Source organism: Phalacrocorax carbo, chromosome 1 (genome assembly GCF_963921805.1).
Source record: "Phalacrocorax carbo chromosome 1, bPhaCar2.1, whole genome shotgun sequence".
Classification (NCBI taxonomy): domain Eukaryota; kingdom Metazoa; phylum Chordata; class Aves; order Suliformes; family Phalacrocoracidae; genus Phalacrocorax; species Phalacrocorax carbo.
The window spans coordinates 92,296,354-92,317,053 of NC_087513.1; the positions used below are offsets into that span (position 1 = coordinate 92,296,354).

Sequence of the window (20,700 nt, forward strand, 5' to 3'; positions counted from 1 at the left end):
GGTCCGGCTCTCTTGAGTAATCCCTAGCTTAATCCTCATCCACTGGTGGCAGCTCTCATCTTGAATCCTTTTACATATCTCAAAGGCCTGTGAAACCTTTTTGGTAAAGACAAGCAGAGGTATTAGGATGTAAGACCCACTCCACTTTGCAACAGGCCTAAATTTCCTGGGTTCAGCTTTTTACTACGAGTGTAACTGCAGAAGTTCTGGTTGCCCTTGACATGTCTCAGCTGCAGCTGAGATCTGGCTTTCCTCACACCATCCCTATGCACCTGGGGAAAGTTTCTAAATCCCTCCTTTGTAGCATGTCCCCATTTCCACCATCTATATGCTGCTTTTTTATGTTGGAGATCCATCACGGGTTTCCAGTTCAGCCAGACCAATCCCCTAGTATGCCTGCTTGTATTCCTGACTGTGAAGATAGCCCAATCTTGTACTTGGATGAAACCTGTCAGCTTTCCTGAGCTCCTTTACAGATCAGAGCTGCCTTCTGGGATCCCACGTAGTCATTACCTGAGTAACCAGAAGTCCAGTTTCTGCTACTGTCTTTCATCATTCCCCTCGGGATCTTCAATGCCAAACCCAAAACCATTATGCCTCACCCCAAAGATAATGGGGCTAAGTTGCATCATATGCTGTAGGGAATTCTCCCTTTCCATTTATCAGGAGTTTTCCTGTCTTAATTTCAAAAATGACCATACGTCCTTCCAGGTGCTTGGGTGCCTTGCTCCCAGTTAAACCCCAAGTGATTAGGACCCTGAAAGCTGCTGATTTTCATGACTTGGACCACTTTTTCCTGCTGCCTCTGCCATTTTGTGCTAAGCTACATCACCCACAGGTTCCATGGCTGAACCTATGGTAAGTGTCTCACTGCAGGGATCTAAATGCGATCTCTGCATCTTGGACCTGCCTCTAAAGATGAGAAGCAGTCGTTGCACTTAACCACCAAACCACATAGCACTGAAGGAGAGGCTGCACTGACCAAGGTGCCAGTAGCTGTCTGAAATTGTTTGACAAAGTGACATGCGGAAAGCATAACTGCTTTCAGCAGCAACAGCCAGCGGAGGTGAAGATTTCCTTCTATTGCTGCTGTTGGCTTTTCTGCATAAAGAGCAGCAAACACAGGTTGCCTAACTTTCTTTTTGAACTACCCAGCTTTTCCTTTGAGTCACTAATGGGTGCTATGCCTCTTCTCAGCTAAACGGCACCCACTCCTTGGCCCAGGGCTGGGTAGACACGGTTGCCTGCCTCCCTGCCTGCCAGTGATTCCCTCCATTTGTGGATGTCTTGCATCTGTTTGACCCCACAGCTGAAGCCCTTCCAGGCACGATTCAGCACAGCCACGGAGATACATCATCTCCATGTGACAGCAGCTGTGGGGGGAGAGTTCTGTTCTTCGAACAGGCAAATAGTCACCAACTCATTTCAGCTTGGTGGCTTCCAAGGTTGGGAGAGGCTAACATTTTCCTGATGAAATTACCACAGAATCACAGGAATTAAATTCAGTGCAAACAAAACAGTGATGCAAAAAAGGCAACCTCGGCCTAACTGTCTGTGGATGTACTCCTGCCAGACAAAGAGTGTTGTCATGTAACTGTAAATGCACCCATCCACCTTCCCTCCCTGCAGGGCAGAAGGATTGCCAGTGCCTCTTAGTGAAGAGGTCTTAGGCTGCTGGGTATGTGGGGAAGGATAGAGCAGGGAGGAAGAGGAGTTGGTTTTAAGAGTTGTTTTGGAATATGTTGAGCATCCTTTAAGTGGTAAGCTAAGAATACCCCTACCCCAATTCCCAATGATGAAACTCTCACTGTGAGATCAGAGCCAAGCATGAAGAATCACACTGCTTGGACTTTGTGCAAGTCTGCTCTAGAGTTTGTTTTCCCACAGTAACATTATACAGAAGGCCAGTGGTCAGAAAGCAGGCACGAATACAATTTCCTCTCTGCTCACCAATTCTCAGCACAGGAAGCTTTGTGCTAGGAAGAAGAACCATCTCTTTGTAGCTGCGTGGTGGGGCTGTCAGGAGCACACGAAGAGCAGTGACTCTGGCTGCTGAGGATCACTGGCGGGGGATGATGGGGACCTCACAGCAAGTTGGACGGTGCAAGAAAACCACATCACCCACAAAGGCAAGAGCATCTTTGGAAGCTGTCAGGAGGACCGTGTGCACCGTCGTTCTGCTCGCCATCACGGCGGTCACAGGAGCAGGAGGTACTTTTGATGGTACTTTGGTACCAAGTCTCTGTTAAGGGCAGGGGAGGAAAAGGCAAAGTGTCAGGGTGATGTTTACTCAATTCCTCTTTGAGAAAGAAAAAATCTAGGGGAAGGGATCTTGACAAATTGCTGAAGGGACTTTTTGATGGAAAACCAAAAACCTGCAAATCAAAGCATTTCTAGCTGCAACTAGATCTTTTTGGTTGCCAACCAACACCTGGTTGAACTTGGGCTTTTCAAGGAGTTGATGGAAACTGGTAAGGATTTTCCTGCAGTATGATATTTTTAGTGATAATTAACAGATTTCTGAAAAACATGTTTGATGGGTGGTTTTCTGATCAGTCTGAGCACCCTACCAAGGTTTACTCTTAGGTATCAATGGCTTGTCCTGGCAAATGACAAATGACGTGGATTTTAGATTCAGATGGAAGTTTTAATAAGGCTTACTGGAAGGTTCTTTCCTCTTTCTAAACACAGTCAAATACTTAGAAAAGCTAATTCTGAAAAAGGGGATCAGAAAATGCAGCTATAATCCTTCTCCTCCCTCCTCTACATTCATTATGCAAGTTCTTGTTTGTTTTTCTTGCTTGTTTTTGTTAGGACAGGTAAGGCAGGCAAGCAAGCAGTGAGCTTGAGTCTATCAGGGATCTCTGCATCTAGCAGCAAACAGGAATGTGTTTCCTTTCCAGTTAAATGTCATACTCCTCTGCTATTTCATCTGTACCACAGTAATCAGGGAAAATGCTTCATATAAGCTTTGGAGTGGCAGGGCAGAGAGTACCACCCGTGCTTAGGAGGGCTGCTTATATCCAGCACAAAAGTGGGGGTGAATGTCTTCAAACATTCATTTTTCTGCTCTACTGGGCAGCGATGCGGAGGGAGAAGCAACCCAAGAGATCTCCCCATACAGATGAGCTCTGCAGCTCATTCTGACTCTTGCTTCCCAGTCATATTATTTATCTGCTGTCCTAGAGAAAGAACCTTACAGAGGGAGGGAGTGAAGACAAGGACCGATGTATGTGAACACAGCCATGAATCTGGAGATCTGTTCCCACCTGGGAGGGGAGACACAGCTCTTGGGCTGGCTCAGACAGAGCCTCACGCTGGCATGTAACGGCACAGACACTTCTCTGTGAAGCACAGTCCAGAACTCCAAGGCTATGCGTGACATACCTGGGCACCTTCTCACATGTCCTTCTCCTTCCTTCACTCCTTCAGGAAACAACAGAGTGTCAGTGACAGTAGGTAAAAGCTCTGTGCTCGCCTGCCCTCCCAAATCAAATATGACTATGGTAACATGGAAAATAAGCCCCAAGGCTGGAGGGCCCTGCACCTTGGGATACAGGGCTGATCTGAACAAGACAGACAGAACAAACTGCAGTGACAGCATGAACTGGAAATCCAGGCCAGACTGTGATCCTACCCTTGAGATACGACAAGTGGGAATAGCCCTTGAGGGCGATTACACCTGCGAAGTCGTAGCCACAGAAGGGAATTTCCACAAGATGTACCACCTCACTGTGCTAGGTAAGGGACTCCTTCCTCATTTCACAGTTCTCCAAAGGACTGTGTCTGGGCCAGGACATACAAAGCTCTTCTCCCCATGCACCAGGGGAAGCGTGCAGTAAGATGAGGAGCTTTCTTGCTGGGATAAACTCTCATGCCTTTCACTGATGGTAGCTCTATGTCTCCCTTCTCCTTATGACCCCAAACTCTTCTCCTTCCTGCTGCCCCTTTCCCACTGTCCAGTTAGAAAGGACAGGTTTGAAGCAATTCCTGATACCCTAACAGAGGGTTCTGCACATGCCAATTATCCTGTAGAATCAATTGTTAATACATTAATTTAAGGGAACTAAAGCATGTGACAGGGACACTTCCAAGTGCTGAGATAGTCTATCAAACATGGGATGTTCTTGTCCAGACAGTAGGGGAGGACCCATTTCCTCTCATGCTGGCATTCAGACACATTTCAAACCACATGTACGATGGCTGCTTAGGACGAGGGTGTAGTTCAGCCCTGTATTTGGGCTAATTCCCTACCGCAATGTCCAGGGATATCCCCTCTAATGGTACGTGGCTGTGGTAACTCACCTGAGCAGGGGAGAGTTGTCCAAAAGGAAAAAACAGGCACGATCTTTGTGTCTTTTGACTTTGGCCCATTTCACTAGAACGGGATGGCAGCTCCAGCCTTACTCTCCTCCTTTCACCAAACTAACTGCATGTATCTCCCCTTCCTGACGCTTTGCAGTCCCCCCCAGGCTGACCGTGTACTGCGACAACCACGGGAACCCCGTGTGCAAGGCAGCGGCAGGGAAGCCGCCTGCTCGGGTCTCGTGGGTCCTAGAGAGCAACTCCACCCCCGAGGAAGAAGGCCATGACAACGGGACAGTGACTGTTCTCAGGAAGTTCACAGCATACAGCACCAACATGACTAATACAACCTGCATCGTGTCCCACCCAGCTGGGACGTGGATCAAGTCCATAGCCTGTCACCTCTCAGGTGAGGTTCCCTTTGCACATTCAGCATTCAAAACCCCTGTTTGTGGACTAAGGCCAACCTCAGAGGCACTGGCAGGTCTGCAGCAGGAACCGTGCAGTTGAGCTGAAGTTTCCAGTGAGAAACTCTTTTGGGGGGACAAGGATAAACAAAGGTGCTGTCGGAATTGTAAAGGCCTTTGTGAAATTCTAGGAAAGCAGATGTTCATGACACGCAAATATGTCAATGGTACAATCACCCAGATCCGTGTATTGTACCGTGTATTGTAATCCAGCAGTACCCTTACATCTCGCTAATTGTTGGGTTACACATAGGTCGTGACAGGAAGGCTGAAAGCCAACTGACAGCTGCCAAAGACTGGCTGGTAGGCAAAGCCTGTAGGTGGTGAAGTTGAAGACGTTGCTGGGAAGTTGTGTGCAACCATATGTACTTCACTGAAGCACTCAGCTGGAAGAGAATCGGAGCTGGAATTTGCTGGGATGCACAGGCAAGGCCTGCAGCTGGACTACGGGAAGTGCTGAGGAGGAGGATCTAATTAGTGCCCGAATGGCACAAGACAAGGCTCCTCCATCAAGGGCATTGGGGGGACATTGTTTATTCCCCGTTCCATGCCCAGCACTGTATTCCAGCTCCCTTAGGGCATCCTCCAAAGTACAGCACAGAGAGAGCACTGCCTAGGCGACGCCATCCTGACAGAGGCACAGGCTAAACAAATGGTCTGTGAGATGTAGCTAAAAGAGCAACTGTTTCTTTTTAGAGACCAGCACATGGTTTCTTCACTGTGTCCTCAGCCTTGCAAGCCTCCTGGGCCTCTTCTTCCTGCTTGCTGTTCTTCATCTCTACACCTTCTGTGACAGCAGGTCTGTATGGGACGTGAGACACACACAAACGCATTTGGCCAGCCCTGGGGATGTTTAGAAGGGCTTCTGGTATAAATGTCGCTTAATTATGCCCTGGGAGTCACATTGGGGAGTCACTAAGGAGGGAAGAAAAAAAATATTTTTCTCTTAGAAGGGTCTTTAAAAGTTGTCCAGAGTATTCCTTTATCCCAAATATTGCAAATACTTTGGCCAACTGAACCCTGGCTTCTATGGGCCAAATCTGTCAGCAGTACCTTCTGACAGTTTGCAAACTGTAGTCACGCTTGGCTACACAGATCCACCTGCCAACCCTTTCCTGGGGCTGCTGGTATTTTTCCTTATTGTTTTTTTTTCTAGCATGAAGTTCTAAGAATTTCTGAAATGTCTTTTGTAATTGGGGGCTGAGTACTAGGTTTCCTACACCTTCTGTTATTTTTTGGAAGAAAAAGAATCTTTAAATACCAGCGTAATGTTTTTTACGGTCTTTGAGCGCAAAGGCATCTGTGGTTCTGAAGTCTTGCTGCACCTACATGGGCCTTGGTCTGAGTGCATTTGTTTTGCCCTGTTCAATCACACCTCTGAATTGTACAACAGCCTACATGCTTCATAAGCTGTTGTGAAAACTTAAGCGCTTTTGCTGATGCTTATGAAACGCAAGTTTCTTGTGCTTTCATCAGGTTTTAAAACTCAAGAAAAAGTTTTGTCATAAAGAAATTTTTTCCTTATAAAGAAAAACGTTATGTCTCCAGCGGGAGGCTCACTCTTCTAGTGAAATAAACACCTTGCTAAGTGAAGTTTTTTTCTGTAGGAAGCTGAAGAGGAAGGAGGAGAAGGTGCAGCTGAGGTGCAGACACTGGAGAAACAAAAACATACTGGAGAGTAGAGCCAGATTCTTGACGAAGCACTGAATGATCCCAAGGAATGAATTCAAAAGAAGTGAGTACTAGTGCCATTCAGTACCTGAGTCTAAACAGCCTCCCCCGAGCGAGCTCAGGGCTGGTGCCACCCCAAGACACCATGTTCTGCACTTGCACCAGGGGCAACGGCAGCAGTCCACCAGTTCATCACACAAGAAGCAGCACAGAACAACTTTCTGGGGAACAGCGTCAGCAAGAAGAGCGCTAAAATTTATTCCCCCCCTGCCCCTTACTACTTATTGGCATAATACATTTTCCATCATTCTCAATGTTTTTCAAAGAAACTATTGGTTTAAGTAGCTACCTCTGTGCAAGTGGTAGACTTATTGTCTTGTACAAACTTTGTAAACGTGCCACAAGGTGCACAAATACCATTGTAGATTATTAGCATACAAAAATGTGAACTACCTGCCTGGAAAAAATCTGCTGTGTACCTAACTAAACAGTTGATAGCTACTCAATAATTACCTTATTGAGGAAAACAGTTTTCTGTACTTATATAAAAGAGATGCTTATAAGTAGACCAGTTATAGCTGAAGTAGTTAGAAATCAAGAATTCAACAAGTGCTTGGACAGTGTTACATAAGCGTCGTGTTGCCTTTTCTTAGTTCTGTTCCTTTCTTCTCATCTTGTGTCCTGTCTGTAGCATGGGGCAAAACCACAACTTACTCCTCCCTCCTCTGCCTCTTCTGTAAATGGGTTCTGGTTTACTGCGTTTCCAAAACAATTAAGCAGGAGAGCGATGTAAGAAGCTGTATGTCTCCCTGGGTTTGTCCCTGCTTGCACAAAAACAGCTACGATTTCTCTGTAAAATACAGTATCATGTTATAGCTGGGATAAGCAGCTACTAAAAGCAATCTCAAGCATGAGCAGGGTCAGCGATACAGACCAGAAACATTAGCTGCTGCTAAAAATTCTGTTTCCTCCGTTGCCAGGAGCTTTGAGAGCTGAGGTAGCACTGTCTCGCTTCTCACGGGCAGCCACCCCACTTAATGCAGAACAAATTGTCTGTATTCAACACTTGGCATGTTCTGTTTGGCATCCAGAATTTGTTTCGTACTGTACCATAGAGCTCTTACTGTGATGCATCCTAGTTCTGAGCAGAGTCTGAAAACAGTGCTGAGTCCAAGGAGCAAGACTTCAGGCAAGGTAAAGAGCAAAAGAAGGCAACACCAAAGCAACCTTCGAAGTGTCAGTTAACCACAGCTCTTTCTGCCTTATTGCACATTGCCTCCCTCTGCAAATGCCTCAGAGAGGCCAAATCTGAAATGTCTACCTGCTAAATCCGCCCCTCTGCTTTTTAAAATAACCCAAGAAACCTGTTTAGGTTATTTCATTGATATTAACAGAATTATTGACATCGCATCTGGTCAAGCTCCCTGCTAAAAATGCATTCTACACTACAGTGACTCTAGGGGACTGTTGCAAGAATAGTCAAGATACTGGCTGCGTAGTGCCAGGGTTATGGTGACTAGACCAGACACAGTAGAGAAAGAAAAAGGAGAACGTACTGCTGCAAGACTGGGGAGATACACAAGGTAAAATCCTTTTCTGCGGAAGTGCGTAGTCACCATCGCTTCTGTAAATATCAGGTGCAGAAGAGGCAAAGATTTACAGAAAAACACTGGGTGCCTGCAGGGCAGTGTATACACTGCAAGCAATTTAAGGCCTCAAAGGCATTTAAAACTGAAGTGATCTCTGCTACTTCAGTATGCTGCCAAGCCCACCACTGATCGATGAGTGGAGAAAAAGAAAGGGAGAGCTTTTGTGTCCCTGGCCTGAGAAAGTACAGTTCCTCACTCAGCAACACAGCATGCTCCTTAAGACCTTGGCAAGAAAGTCCGCTAGCACGTCAGACGCCTGTTCACCCAAAGCATGCTCCCACAAAGGCACTTACATTTAAGTTTTAATGTTTAAGTGAAGGAGAGGACTTGATTTTATTTACTACCCTACCTTTCACAGGGGCACTGATTCCGCATTACTGACCGCAAGTAACAAAATTGCGGTGTTCCCCCCTGCAGACAGCTGAGGAAAATGCGAGTTATTCCCATGTTTGAAACATTTGTGAATGAAGATCTTTTGACCAATACAGCAGAAAACCCAGATAGGTCCAGAGGCAAAGCTGGTTCTTCAGGATAAGACTGCACCTACTGTTTCTAGTACAGCCGCAAGAAACTGCATGATCTAGCTCCACAAGGCTTCCACTAAGGACACCTCATGGCAACTTTACACACCCATAAGGATCATGAGGTCCAATTCACAGTCTGCTGTGAATAAAAACACTTTTTATACAAATGGAGTTACCAGACATACTTCATGTATTTAAGTGGTTAATAGAAGACTTCCTAGCACTGTAAGGCATTTTGTCCTGAAGAGGGACTAAAAACAGAACTGCACCTTCTTTCACATATACAGACTTATTTTCAGAGGCTCTTCAGTCAATGAGGCCTTGAAAATGACAGCCTTGGCAAGATTGATGCTTTTGGAAGATCCTGGTTTTATGATACTTTGAAAAGATTATTCCTGAAGCGTTCACTTCTACCCGTTCCCTCTGTCTAGATACTACTGCACTTGCCCCTAGGCTCAAGCATCCTATGGGCTGGTTCACTCTAGAGCACTTCGGGATTAGAGGTAAAGTACTAGACAATTACAGGTTTGATCTCTGCTAAGATGCGGCAACTAAAGATCCACATCTTTGTACTGCATTCCCTACACCCCCCACTTCTTACATGTCTGCTGAAAACAGACCTCACCTCATGTCTAGTTCAAGGGTGACAAGACATTCCATAATGAAACAAAACACAAGAAATACCTCAGAGTGGTTCACAAAAGACCTGCCCTTTCTTGAGGTTTAAACACTTAATGTAAGTAACTCTGACAACTGTGTATGCACACTTGGCAATGTTACGACACGACAAGACCGAGTGCCAGAGTTTGACATAGGCACTTAATAGCTTTGGTCTAAATTCTCTTGTAACAACTACTGTTATTGATGGCAGTCTTTTTTTCCCCCAGTTCTGTGCCTTGTAACGAGCCAACTTTGGGTGCTCTTAGGTGCTGCAGGACACAGTTCTGCCAGCTGTTACAGTGCTCTTAAAGAGTACAGGACATCAGTATCGTGCTTCAGATGCCAGGGTAGAACAGATGCAGATAATGGACAATGTGTCTCATTCATCTCTAGCAATTCACCTGAGCGCAGCTGCACAACTTCATGCTGGGTTTAAAACAGAAGGTAGATGTAGCACTGATGGATGATAAAGTGCGGAAGGAGAGAGTTCCTCTAGGTGTCAGTTATTTCTTCTGCTCTGTTTCAAGCCAAAAGTGATCAAAAAGCAGATCCCATTAAAGATGCATCCTCTCTTTCATCCACGTGGAACAGGGACAACTCGATGTACGTAAGCGAGGCGTGCCATCGTGCTGCACCTATTGAACGCATGATGCAGCAGAGTTACAGAAGTAAAACACACAAGGAGTCCTAAACACGCCTTGACAGACAACAGGTCGGCTGTTTCCACTCGAGATTGCCTTAGAGCAGGCAGGCTGCACAAGTGCTAGTTTGTGGCCCCTGCTATATAAGCTGAGAGAAGTAAACTACATATCATTCCATTCAACTGGGCAAGTACTGTTTACTTAATGTTAGGGCTATGGTTTTTCTTTTTTAAAAGAAGCGCGCCTTTTTATTAATAAGGTTACCAGACTACCTCTAGTATCCTAAATATAGCAGACCTTAGGCATGCAGTGGCAGCTTTTTGAAGGTTTAGCTGGAGGCAAAGGAAATGCTGTATTAAAACTTCGCTTCTCTTTGGAGGTTCTCTTTGCTTTTTTCTCCTTAGCACAATCATGAAAATTTTATCAAACAGTGTTGTAATAACTTGGATTCATTCATAGTGCAAACTTCCTGAATTGATGACTTTATTAAACAAAAAAACCCTAACCTAACAAATATTAATTTATCCGAAAATGTACACCAGTTTATAAAAAAATAAATTCTAGTACCTTGGGTTATTTGCAAGAAAAATCCAGACTTCTGGTACCTTTTGTTCCGGATGAGGTGAGCGGATCAGGACCCAGTCTTCTCAGCTGGCCTCTAAAGTAGGCAGATTTCCAGTAACATGGGCTACAAAACACCTGAGCAAGTGAACCCCTGAAAACTCCAGAGAACTGTGGAAACAAAGGCGTGGAACGTTCAGTGCCAGATGCTGCTGCCTCTTGGCATAATACAAGCACACTCAGCCACCGGCTGTATACAATTACATCTCCTGCAGTGCAGTACAACCGTGGTAGATGAAGCACTTCCGCTACGTAATCAAACAAGTACAGCTTGCTACTGTTAACACAGCTGCAAACTGCAAAATGGCAGAGCCCGTTGGCAGGCATCATAGGGAGAAGAGCTTTACCTGACCAGGAACAGCTGAGGAAAGCATCCCTGAGTTTTCTCCTTTACAAACTCCTGGATCTCCAGCACGTTCTTTAATAACAGTCCCCTGGAAGCTCGGTCAATTTTTGTTAACACCATCTGCGTGGATTAAGAAAACAAGGATTACAAAGAGGAAAAGAAGATTATTTTGCTGCTATCCTGGAACATCTGTAAGAGTCCTGGACCATCTTTGCAAGGCAGGCTGAAAGCTCTTGGTCATGTATCTAGGGGTAAAAATGGTATAAGACATTTCACCAAAACACTTCCATAGCCTGCATAAGGAGTGGACCTTTTCAAGCTCCTCAAGCTGAGCACTGAAAACAAAGTATCCATTTAATAAATCAAGCAAAAAAATCCCTTAAATCCCACCTGCCCCCCTCAACACATTTTAGGCCTGTTTATTAACAACAAAGGGGAGGTGATGTGATATTAGGCAGGACAACTTGCATAAGGTCAGGTAAAGGGTATATACCTTTATAGATTACCTGAAGCTTATAACCAACATGAGAACGAAGTATTACCTACCACATAAGGAATCCCAAACTCTTCCAGCATCTCTACTGCAACATGATCTGTTTTCTGGAGTCCTACTACACCATCAACTAACAGAAAAGTCCTCTTCAAGCTGCCAGAAATACAAGCAACAGTAATCACCACTGTTATCTCATGCCTGCTCTGCTCCTTCCAAATTCATAAGTGAGAACAAGTAAGGTGGGATCTGGGGATAGGAAGAGCCAAGAAAAGCCATACATGGGAGCTGAGGGTCAGCATGGAGCAGCATCTCCATCTTTTTGGCTGTTTCAATCTGTCTAAGCATGAATAAGTGATACCACAGAGGTTCCCAGGAAAATGATGTCAGAACTAGTAATCACTACCCACCGCTGGAAGTAGCTCCCCCTCCCACATTTTTCCACCTGATTACATGACACTGTATGCAGGTGTCAGGCTTTCATGGCACCGTGGAGGTACGGTTCAGTCCCTTACTTGTGCCGTTCCTGCAGATAGGCCTCCACCATCTCCACGAAGTCTTGTGGGGCACGGTAGCCATATCCGGGCATATCCACCAGCATAAAGTACTTCCCTACTTTGAAGAAATTCATCTTCTTGGTGTGGCCCTGGGGAGAGGATTTAGGTAAGATGAAGGAAGGGGGCAGTTTTAAAAAGCTGCTTTAAGCAGTGGACTAGGAGATGCCCCGCAAAACATCTTGGTACCATACCCTGCCCCCGAGAAGGCTGCAAAAACGCTGCTGTTGCTTTAAGCTGCCTAGTCTCCTACCCTGGTAGCACTTCTATATGGCTCTATCATTAAAACAGACTAAAAATACCTTCTTCCTAATGGGCTTTACAGCACATTTGCTCAGCTTGTACAACTCTTCTGTCTGGCACATGGGCCAGCCCTGGCTGAGGGGCTAAGCTGGGCTCTTTCCACCTTTTCCTTTACTAGAGCAAGGCCTGTGCCAGCAGCCACGAGCTGGCGGCCACCGTGGCTGGCCACTTCTCCTGCTGCTTCAAGTTACCCAAGAGCTTGTTTCCTCCCACCCTTCTCAGCCCTATCCTCTGGGTCGGCGCCAGCTTCCGACCAAGAGGGAGGGAAGTTAAAAATGTCGCTTACCGGAGTTTTGGACACTCTGACCTCCACTTCTGGAGACAGTGAAAACAAGGCCCGGATTAAAGACGACTTCCCCACATTGCTTCGGCCGATGAAGCACACCTGCAGTAGGAGAGACAGAGAGAGCTCTTCTACACCTGCTCGCCTCCCCTCGCCCACACTGCCCGGGCCGGGGGACCCCCTCCCGCTGCGCTCAGCCCCCCGCTGGTGCCAACGCCGGGGGACAGCGACGCCCTGCGCCGCGGCTGCTGCCCGGGCACACACGCCCCACCGCCACCGCATGGTACGGCGCGGGCAGCAACAGCAAAGAAACGACCTAAAAAAGAAGCACGGCGCAGGGCTCCGGCACCGCCGCCCCCAGCCCTTCGCCCCCCCCGGGCGGCGGGGTACGGGGGGCGCCCTGACCTCGGGCAGTGTCGGCGGCGGGACATGGTCCATGCGGACGGCCGAGCTCACGTAGTCGACGGCGTGGTGGCGGCCGGACCTGAAGAGCGCCTCGGCGCGCTGCAGGGCGGCCAGGCCGGGCTGGAAGAGGCGGAACCGCGCCGTGTCGGCGCCGGGAGCCAGGCAGCGCTCCAGCTTCTGCAGCGGGAACACCACGCCGGTGCGGCGGTTCCGCTCCAGCCGCAGCACCTCGGACAGGGCGGCCAGCGGCGGCGGGGACCGTCCCGCCCCGCCGGCCCAGCCCCGGGCCGCGCCGCCCGCCCGCGGCAGCAGCACCATCCCGGCTCGGCGCGGACCCGGCCCCGGAACGGGGCGTGGCGGGGCCCGGCGCTGCGCCCCCGGCTGCCCCCGCGCGGCCGGGGTTTGCCGAGGGGCGGCACGGCGCGGCGGCGGCGCGCTGCCGGCATCGGGCCGCAGGGAGCTGCGAGGGCACCCTGCGCTCGCCTTCTCCTTTTTTGTTGCCGCTCAGCTTGCGCGCTTCATAGACTCGCCCCAGCCCCAGGAGCGTGGCGGAGGCGCGGAGGGCTCTCTAGCTGCTGGGCCACGAATCGGGGACGAGGAAACTGTCTTCCAGCGCGCTCCGTCCGCCTGCTGCAATGATCAGTTTTCCAAGAGCTATCCTGATGTTCGGCCTTGCACCCCGGCAAGCTTGAGGGTCCTGGGGAACGCTGCCCTGCCTTTGAGAGAGAGACCCACGTTTCCTTCAGCACAGTCTGGACGGTTTAAGTATGGCAACGAATAGATTTAAGGCCGGGAAGGACCATTAGAAGATACCACAGGCCCCCTGCTGCTTTGCTCATACTGACCCCAGTTATGAAGCTGTAGCAGGGGAGCTTCTGTCCCCTAAGAAAAGGCCGGCCAGCAGCCTATGTGTTTGTCCAAAATAGCCTCAAATCTTTTGTAATACGACAGGCTTCAACTGCAATCTATAATCTTCTTGTCACATTTATGATCAGTGAAAGCAGTCACTGGTGAGAGTTAGCGTAACAGTATAAACCTCAGGGGAAAAAAACGTGTTCTACTTTAGTCCTGTAAATTAAGTCCTCTTAAAATCTGCTTGTTTCACAGCAAGACAGAGCTGACATGTCTGTAGTTCAGGGCAGACCACAGTCACTGGCTGCTACTTGCACATGTACAAGAGTGCTCCCAAAAAAGTCCTCAAATGACCTTTATTTGGTTCCAAAGTGGTTGAAAACTCCAGAGCTAGCAGCTAGCCTCTCTCCTGTCACCCCCAGTGGTGCAAATAACCATAGTGGAAAAAAAGCAGAAGAATAAACCTTCAGGAACACTGCCAAATTTTTTTTTTTTTTTTTGTGGTAATGCAGCAATCTAATTTAACTGAGATCCATGCTGAATCTAGTAACAAAAAAAAACACTCTGGCCAGAGATGATGCTTGTAACTACTCCAGTAGGAAGATTTCCACATTTCTATGCCAAACTGACATGCAGAAAGAGCAAATGCTCTTAGGTGTTTTTGCCTCAGCATCCCATCCTTACCCAGGCACACATTCTCCAGCACATCACTGCCAGAACAGCCGGCCAGAGTCAGGAGGGAAGGCAGTGGAGAAAAACAACCAGCCCATTTAACAGTATACCTGCAGGTGTGACGATGGGAACAGAGGTGCCCCATTCACTGGCTAGTACCACAGCACCTAATTAAATCTCACTTTTTAAATCTCACAGTACCTACCTAGGTGACAGGAACAAATTAAAATGGCATAGGAACCTTCTGCCTACTTCTAATTTTAGCAAAGGGCTGGACAAACAAAGGCAACCAGTAGATCCACATCTAAAACCTGAAGATCAGAACTGTGCATTTCAGTGGAAGTGGCTTTATTCACCTGGCCTAAACTGCAGTCTCAGTTTCCTGCGGGCAGACTGTATGGAGACTGGAAATGGCAGGTTACTGTGGACAGAGCTGGTAAAATATCAACATTTAAGCTTGCTTTGCATCTCCCCTGAAAGGCTCTACTTTCTATTCTGTATATTATTGCCAGACATTAGGCATTCGGTCTAAAGTTGCCTACGCTCATATCTGTGGCAGTAGATGTCTCTTAAGTTGTGGGTTATGTAGTTCAGATGTTAGGGAATGACTATAAAAATACCTTAGTCCTGTTGTGGCTTAACCCCAGGTGGGAGCTCAGCACCACACAGCTGCTCACTCACCCCTTCTCCTCTGCCTGGGGAATTGCCCACTGGAAAACTGGGGCAGCAGTTTCCTGGGAGAACTCCCTTGAGTGATTGTCTTTCCTTGCAACGCACATACCCATGCCTCTAGGGTTGAGGTAGATTTTCCATCCCACTTCCCCATGCCCTCTCCATGCTCACACAGGATGCCACCGAGTGCCCCGTAGTGTGTACCCTCTATATCCTCTCTTGAGTAGAGGAATGCTGACTCCAAACATACCAGTCCGTACAGGTGGAGAGCAGCACCTATCCCCTTTATGTTGCTGGACCTCCTGGGACAGTTTCTCCACAGCTGAGTGTCATGGTTTAGCCCCAGTCAGCAACCAAGCACCACGCAGCCGCTTGCTCATTCCTCCCTGGTGGGACAGGGGAGAGAATTGGAAGAGTACAAGTGAGGTAACTCATGGTTTGAGATAAAGACAGTTTAATAGGTAAAGCAAAAGCTGCGCGCGGAAGCAAAGCAAAACAAGGAATTCATTCACTACTTCCCATGGGCAGGCAGGTGTTCAGCCATCTCCAGGAAAGCAGGGCTCCATCACACATAACAGTTACTTGGGAAGAGAAACACCATCATTCCCAATGTCCCACCCTTCCTTCTTCTTCCCCCGCTTTATATACTGAGCATGACATCATATGGTATGGAATATCCCATTGGTCAGTTTGGTTCATCTGTCCTGGCTGTGTCCCCTCCCAGCTTCTTGTGCACCCGGCAGAGCACAGGGAGCTGAAAAAGTCCTTGACCAGCGTAAGCGCTACTTAGCAACAACTAAAACATCTCCACATTATCACCGCTGTTTCCAGCAAAACTCCAAAACAGAGCCCCATACTAGCTACTACGAAGGAATGTAACTCTATCCCAGCTGAAACCAGGACACTGAGACAAAGGAGGAAGAGGCACTGTCTTTGTACTCCCAGAGTTGGCTAACCACTTCATCCACCATTGGTGACTCTTCATCTTTCCAGGTCAGTATGCCACTGAGTTGGCACATGACACTAGTGTGCTCCGTACCAACTTCTGCCACATGGCTCACGTTCACCAGACTTCACCTGGATCTTTGGATAACTGCTCGTTGTCCAGGTCACCATAAATGACCTCCCAGCATGGCTAACCCCCTCAGGTACTGGGTACCTCTCTCCATGGTGGTCCATTTGCCTGAGTGATATATACCATCCTCCTTGAGCCTTTCCTTCACACTGGACAGGAGTCACCTCCAGAGGCTGAGGGCTTGTGCCCCTTTTCCAATTGCTATGTCAATGCCCCCTTCCCCAGAAAGGGATCCCAGCTGCTTGGCTTCCCTACCCTTCATTTCAAGGCTACCGGCCCATTATTCCAGCATCAGAGCAGCCAGGTGACAACGTGCTCGCCTGGACAATGGCTGAAATCTTTTTGCATATCTTGCAGTTCACTCAAGGATAGGGATTGGGTGGTTTCCGTCTTGTTTACAAGTTCTTTCCCTTCCTCCTCTTGTCCTCATGATGGCCCTGTTTTTTCTCATCTCTTTCGAAACAAGCTGTCTTTTGCTTCCAAGACTTCTTGTGGATAGGGGCAACTGATATTGGCACAGGTTGGTTCCCTGATTCAGCTGCAGTGCCTGTCATGGGGGTTTGAGTGGCCACAGTGTCTGTCATGAGGGCTGCAGTAGCCACAGTGCCAGTTGTTTTGTCGTCAGATCCAGAGACCTTCTCCTCCCCTTGAGGGTGCTGAATAATGTTGCACAGGGCTCAGTAGGCATGGGCCAACCCCCAGCACACTGCAGTGATTTGTGTCTCCCTAGAATTGCCAGGGTGACAGCATACTTTTTCCAAATATTCTACTATTTTTTCAGGATTCTGCACTTGTTCAGGAGTGAAGTTCCAAAACACTGGAGGTGCCCACCATCCTAGGCATTTGCCCTCGCTACCCCACACACCCTGCCACTCATAACTATCCAGCCTTGGGGGAGATCACTGCATGGTATTCTTAAATTGCTTATTAACCTTAGACAAAACCAAAGCAATATTTCCACGAAATACCAATAGAAGTATCTTAACTATGCAAGGATGTTCAAGGCACTGAAAAGTTATTGTAATAAAGGAGGAAACATCACAGAAGAAGGTAGCAAAGGTGCCATACTGTATTTCTTCCATGAAAAACCTCTCAGAGGAAGAAGTATAATTGCTAGTTGCCTCCACGAGGTGGTACCCAAAGCACAGTAATGGTTTCAGTACAAAGCTTAAAAACCAGATAAAGCTCAAGGCCAGTGTTTTAATAACAAATTTCGCAGGCAAAACATCACCAATCACTGCAGAACACAGCAAACTGGAAAAAACAGCACCAATCTTTAACATATACAGAAAATAATTAAAAAAAAAACCCATGGTACAGATCAGGTATACTAATATGAAGAACAGAACAATCAATATCATGACCCACCACTGTTAACAGATTTAAATTCCTTAATAAGCCCTGGTTAACCTGTTGTTTTCTCAAACCCTTGAGTCTCACATTGGGCACCAAAAAGGACTGTTGTGGCTTAACCCTGGCCAGCAAATCAGCACCACACAGCCACTTGCTCACTCCCCCGAAGTGGGATGGAGGAGAGAATCAGAAGGGTAGAAGTAAGAAAACTCATGGATTGAGACAAAAACCATTTAATAGGTAAAGCAAAGGCTGTGCACGCAAGCAGAGCAAAACAAGAAATTAATTCTCTGCTTCCCATCGGCAGGCAGGTGCTCAGCCATCTCCTGGAAAGCAGGGCTCCATCACATGTAATGGTTACTGAGGGAGACAAACAGCATCACTCTGAACATCCCCCCTTTATCTTTCCCCAGCTTTTACTGAGCATGATGTCAGAGGCTATGGAACATTCCTTTGGTCAGTTGGGGTCAGCTGTCCCAGCTGTGTCCCCTCCCAACTCCTGGTGCGCCCCCAGCCTGCTCACTGGTGGGGCAGGGTGAGAGGCAGAAAAGGCCTTGACTCTGTGTAAGCGCTGCTCAGCTGCAACAAAAACATCCCTGTGTGTTATCAACATTCATCTCACACTAAATCCAAAGCACAGCACTATACCTGCTACTAGGAAGAAAACTAACTCTATCCTAGCTGAAACCAGGACAAGTCTACATTAAAAACTCTGACAGTCATTCCTCTGAAGAATGAGAGAGGGATCTGTAACCATTGACACTGACCTAAATCCCAAAGAATGGTCAGAAGCATGGAGCTGGAAGGACGGAGTGGAACCAGTTGTCTTTGTCTGGTCTGATCTTGTCTATGCAGCATCGTGCAACAGGTCAAACCATCATCCATTTCAGATAACTCTGGGAGAGCAGTAGCTGTGGGACCAGCTGGAGATGGAGTTCTGGCAGAGCAGCAAGGGCTCCTTGTGCATGCGGGGCAGTCAGTTCGGGTCCTGTGAGCAAAAGCCAGCCAGGCTTTTCAGATTTCCTTCCAAGAAGAGGAACTGAAACCAAATTTTGTCACAAGGAAGCATGGCAGAAAGGACAGAGCACATGCACCAACCCTTCTGCTTTTTTTGTGTGATATTAAGAGCACAACTGATTGTGTCCGAATTTGTGCTTTCTCCTAAAATACAGCTTATGTTCTTTCCACTCAGAAGGTGGTTGAGGAACTAGAGTTACTAGGATAGACATTTTTAAAGACTAAGTTACTTGTATAAAATACTAAGAAGCTCTGCATTTCCTTCTATGCAAACTATTATCGTTGGGGAGGGTAGGGGGAGAAGTGTCTCTTTCCCCAAAAAGGAATTCAAAGCCACAAAACTCTCAAGGCCTGGACATTGAGACAAAAAAAAATTAACTTTTTAATTTAAAATACTCATTAGTGGGAAATTTTTTAAAGAGTTCTCAAGTAATGGAAGAGAGAGGCACTATTGTTCATGTGGCAGCCAACACTGCTAGTCCCAGCTGAAGGGTAGTTTCCACTGGCTTCACAAAACTGAAATTTTCTTTTTGATATCGTGTCAAATTTGATTAATCTCTTCCATTTGTACCTGCTCTGACGTCTGCTGCAAGGTTTGGTTTTGCACTTCAGCCTTTGAGGAAAGGCAAAGAACAGAAGACAGAATCACTCCATCCATTTCCTTAGTTGACCTTGGTCATTAACACTGGAAACAGTGCTGTGAGTATGCAGAAGAGGAAATTCTGTGTCTTAAGGGCGCTAAGTCAGTTAGAAACCCCTTGAATCTGGGCTGAAAAAATAGAAGTAGTGCCAGTAACACTAACTGGTGAGGACACTGACAAATGGAAAAGCTCCCCATGATAGGTGCAGGTGGGATGGAGAACCATAACCACTACATCAAGAACTGATTTCAGATAAACTTTTGTCTCCCTAACAGTGGTTGCTCTGGCCATGACCAGGACCATGGTAGAAGCAGGTAAATCTTGAAATAAAGGAATTGGTAAAGAAGGAAGACAGTGTCATGTGTTTCCTCCCCAGTCTTACTGTGCCTCATGTCATACAGTGATTTCATGGAAGAGACATTCAGAGTATCAGACAAAGCTATGTGAGGACACTTCTGCACTCCACATCCTTAACCTGGTTTATCTGCAGAGCTCCTGTCTTCATACAATCCATATATGTGCTAAAACAGTGTAGTGGCATGAAAAACAAAAGGCTCAAACAGTATAATTCCTGCTACAAATTTCCAAGCAAAATACCAGCTTATGCAAGAACCTAGTGCTGCATGGCTGAGACCCCACAACATACCTTTGTTTTGTTTAAAATGGTCATCTAGAAATGTAATCTTATTACCTCTTTATCACTGAGATTGCCCTTTTTAGCACAGTGAAATTTTTGTGGGCATAGCATCCAAAGGCTGTCATGCAACACGATTCAAGGGTACTGATGGCTCATGTACCCACCGTTCTGAGTTTTACGTTGTAACAGCTGGTGGGGATGGTCTGGTTCTGTCCCTTGCAGATCTACAACAGGTTTGCTCAGGCTACAATATTCTCTTATGATCTGGCCCAAAAGCATTTCTGATGCAGGTAAAGTATTTCTAAAATCCATTAATAGCTTCAGCAAATGCCTTCTCCTCTTTACTCCTAAAAGGAGATGCCCTAGTTCAGGAATTACAAATGCTCCACTTAAAAGTTAAGCCAAACTTACCCCATCAATACTAGAAAGCAACAATGAACACCCCTGAAAGTAAAATGTTTTGTTTTGAACACGATACAGTCGATCATTCAGAGAAAAAAAAAAACCACCAAACTTTTCAAAGTGAGCGTTGTTACTTGCTTTGACCAGGAGATGGAGAGGAAAGCGCAGCCAGAGCCTGGGCCCTGACGGAGCTCTCGCAGAAGGACGGCACAGCAGCAGCAGCATGAAGCCAACGTTTGCAAAAGCATGTTCTCCCAGGGGCTGAGCCACTAATAACTGTTGAGCAACTACGTAGCGTCATGCTCTGAAACATCCAGGAGGTGGTCAGCTAACACCGGCATTTGGTACATCAGTAACTGAGGAGGGGGAGGCTAAGTCCCTCTGCTAGAGGTGTGACGTACATATAGAGCCCTTTGCCAGGGCTCTTGCAGATTGGCTAAAAAAAGTAAGGTAGCAACCT

At 47.1% G+C, this 20,700-nt stretch overlaps 2 protein-coding genes across 5 annotated transcripts; one reads left to right on the top strand and one right to left on the bottom strand.

Annotated features, from left to right (window-relative positions):
• Window positions 1-2,072: 2,072 nt before the first annotated feature.
• Window positions 2,073-4,954, top strand: LOC135315875 (cell surface glycoprotein CD200 receptor 1-B-like). The gene is made up of 3 exons (XM_064466750.1): window positions 2,073-2,211; window positions 3,433-3,741; window positions 4,463-4,954. The coding sequence occupies exons 1-3, from the start codon at window positions 2,073-2,075 to the stop codon at window positions 4,813-4,815; spliced, it is 801 nt and encodes a 266-aa protein (XP_064322820.1). The 3' UTR covers window positions 4,816-4,954.
• On the bottom strand, window positions 2,153-13,279 carry GTPBP8 (GTP binding protein 8 (putative)). Of its 4 annotated transcripts, none has more exons than XM_064466727.1 (7): window positions 12,920-13,279; window positions 12,518-12,616; window positions 11,890-12,020; window positions 11,431-11,530; window positions 10,886-11,004; window positions 10,523-10,649; window positions 2,153-2,242 (listed from the first exon to the last, which is right to left on the bottom strand). In XM_064466727.1, the coding sequence occupies exons 1-6, from the start codon at window positions 13,235-13,237 to the stop codon at window positions 10,565-10,567; spliced, it is 852 nt and encodes a 283-aa protein (XP_064322797.1). In that variant the 5' UTR covers window positions 13,238-13,279; the 3' UTR covers window positions 2,153-2,242; window positions 10,523-10,564. The 4 variants fall into 4 exon arrangements, with proteins under 4 accessions (XP_064322797.1, XP_064322806.1, XP_064322789.1 ...); XM_064466736.1 differs by lacking the exon at window positions 2,153-2,242 and adding an exon at window positions 4,957-5,687; XM_064466719.1 differs by lacking the exon at window positions 2,153-2,242 and adding an exon at window positions 8,784-9,793.
• Between the last annotated feature and the right edge of the window lie 7,421 nt (window positions 13,280-20,700).

Excerpts from the sequence above, each read along its gene's own strand:
- LOC135315875 (XM_064466750.1), top strand. The coding sequence starts at position 2,073 with ATGATGGGGACCTCACAGCAAGTTGGACGGTGCAAGAAAACCACATCA. Across the intron at positions 2,212-3,432 it reads GGCGGTCACAGGAGCAGGAG|GAAACAACAGAGTGTCAGTG; the intron begins GTACTTTTGATG and ends TCACTCCTTCAG. Across the intron at positions 3,742-4,462 it reads GTACCACCTCACTGTGCTAG|TCCCCCCCAGGCTGACCGTG; the intron begins GTAAGGGACTCC and ends GACGCTTTGCAG.
- GTPBP8 (XM_064466727.1), bottom strand. The coding sequence starts at position 13,237 with ATGGTGCTGCTGCCGCGGGCGGGCGGCGCGGCCCGGGGCTGGGCCGGC. Across the intron at positions 12,021-12,517 it reads TCAGAGTGTCCAAAACTCCG|GGCCACACCAAGAAGATGAA; the intron begins GTAAGCGACATT and ends TCCTCTCCCCAG. Across the intron at positions 11,531-11,889 it reads TATCTGCAGGAACGGCACAA|CTTGAAGAGGACTTTTCTGT; the intron begins GTAAGGGACTGA and ends TATTTCTGGCAG.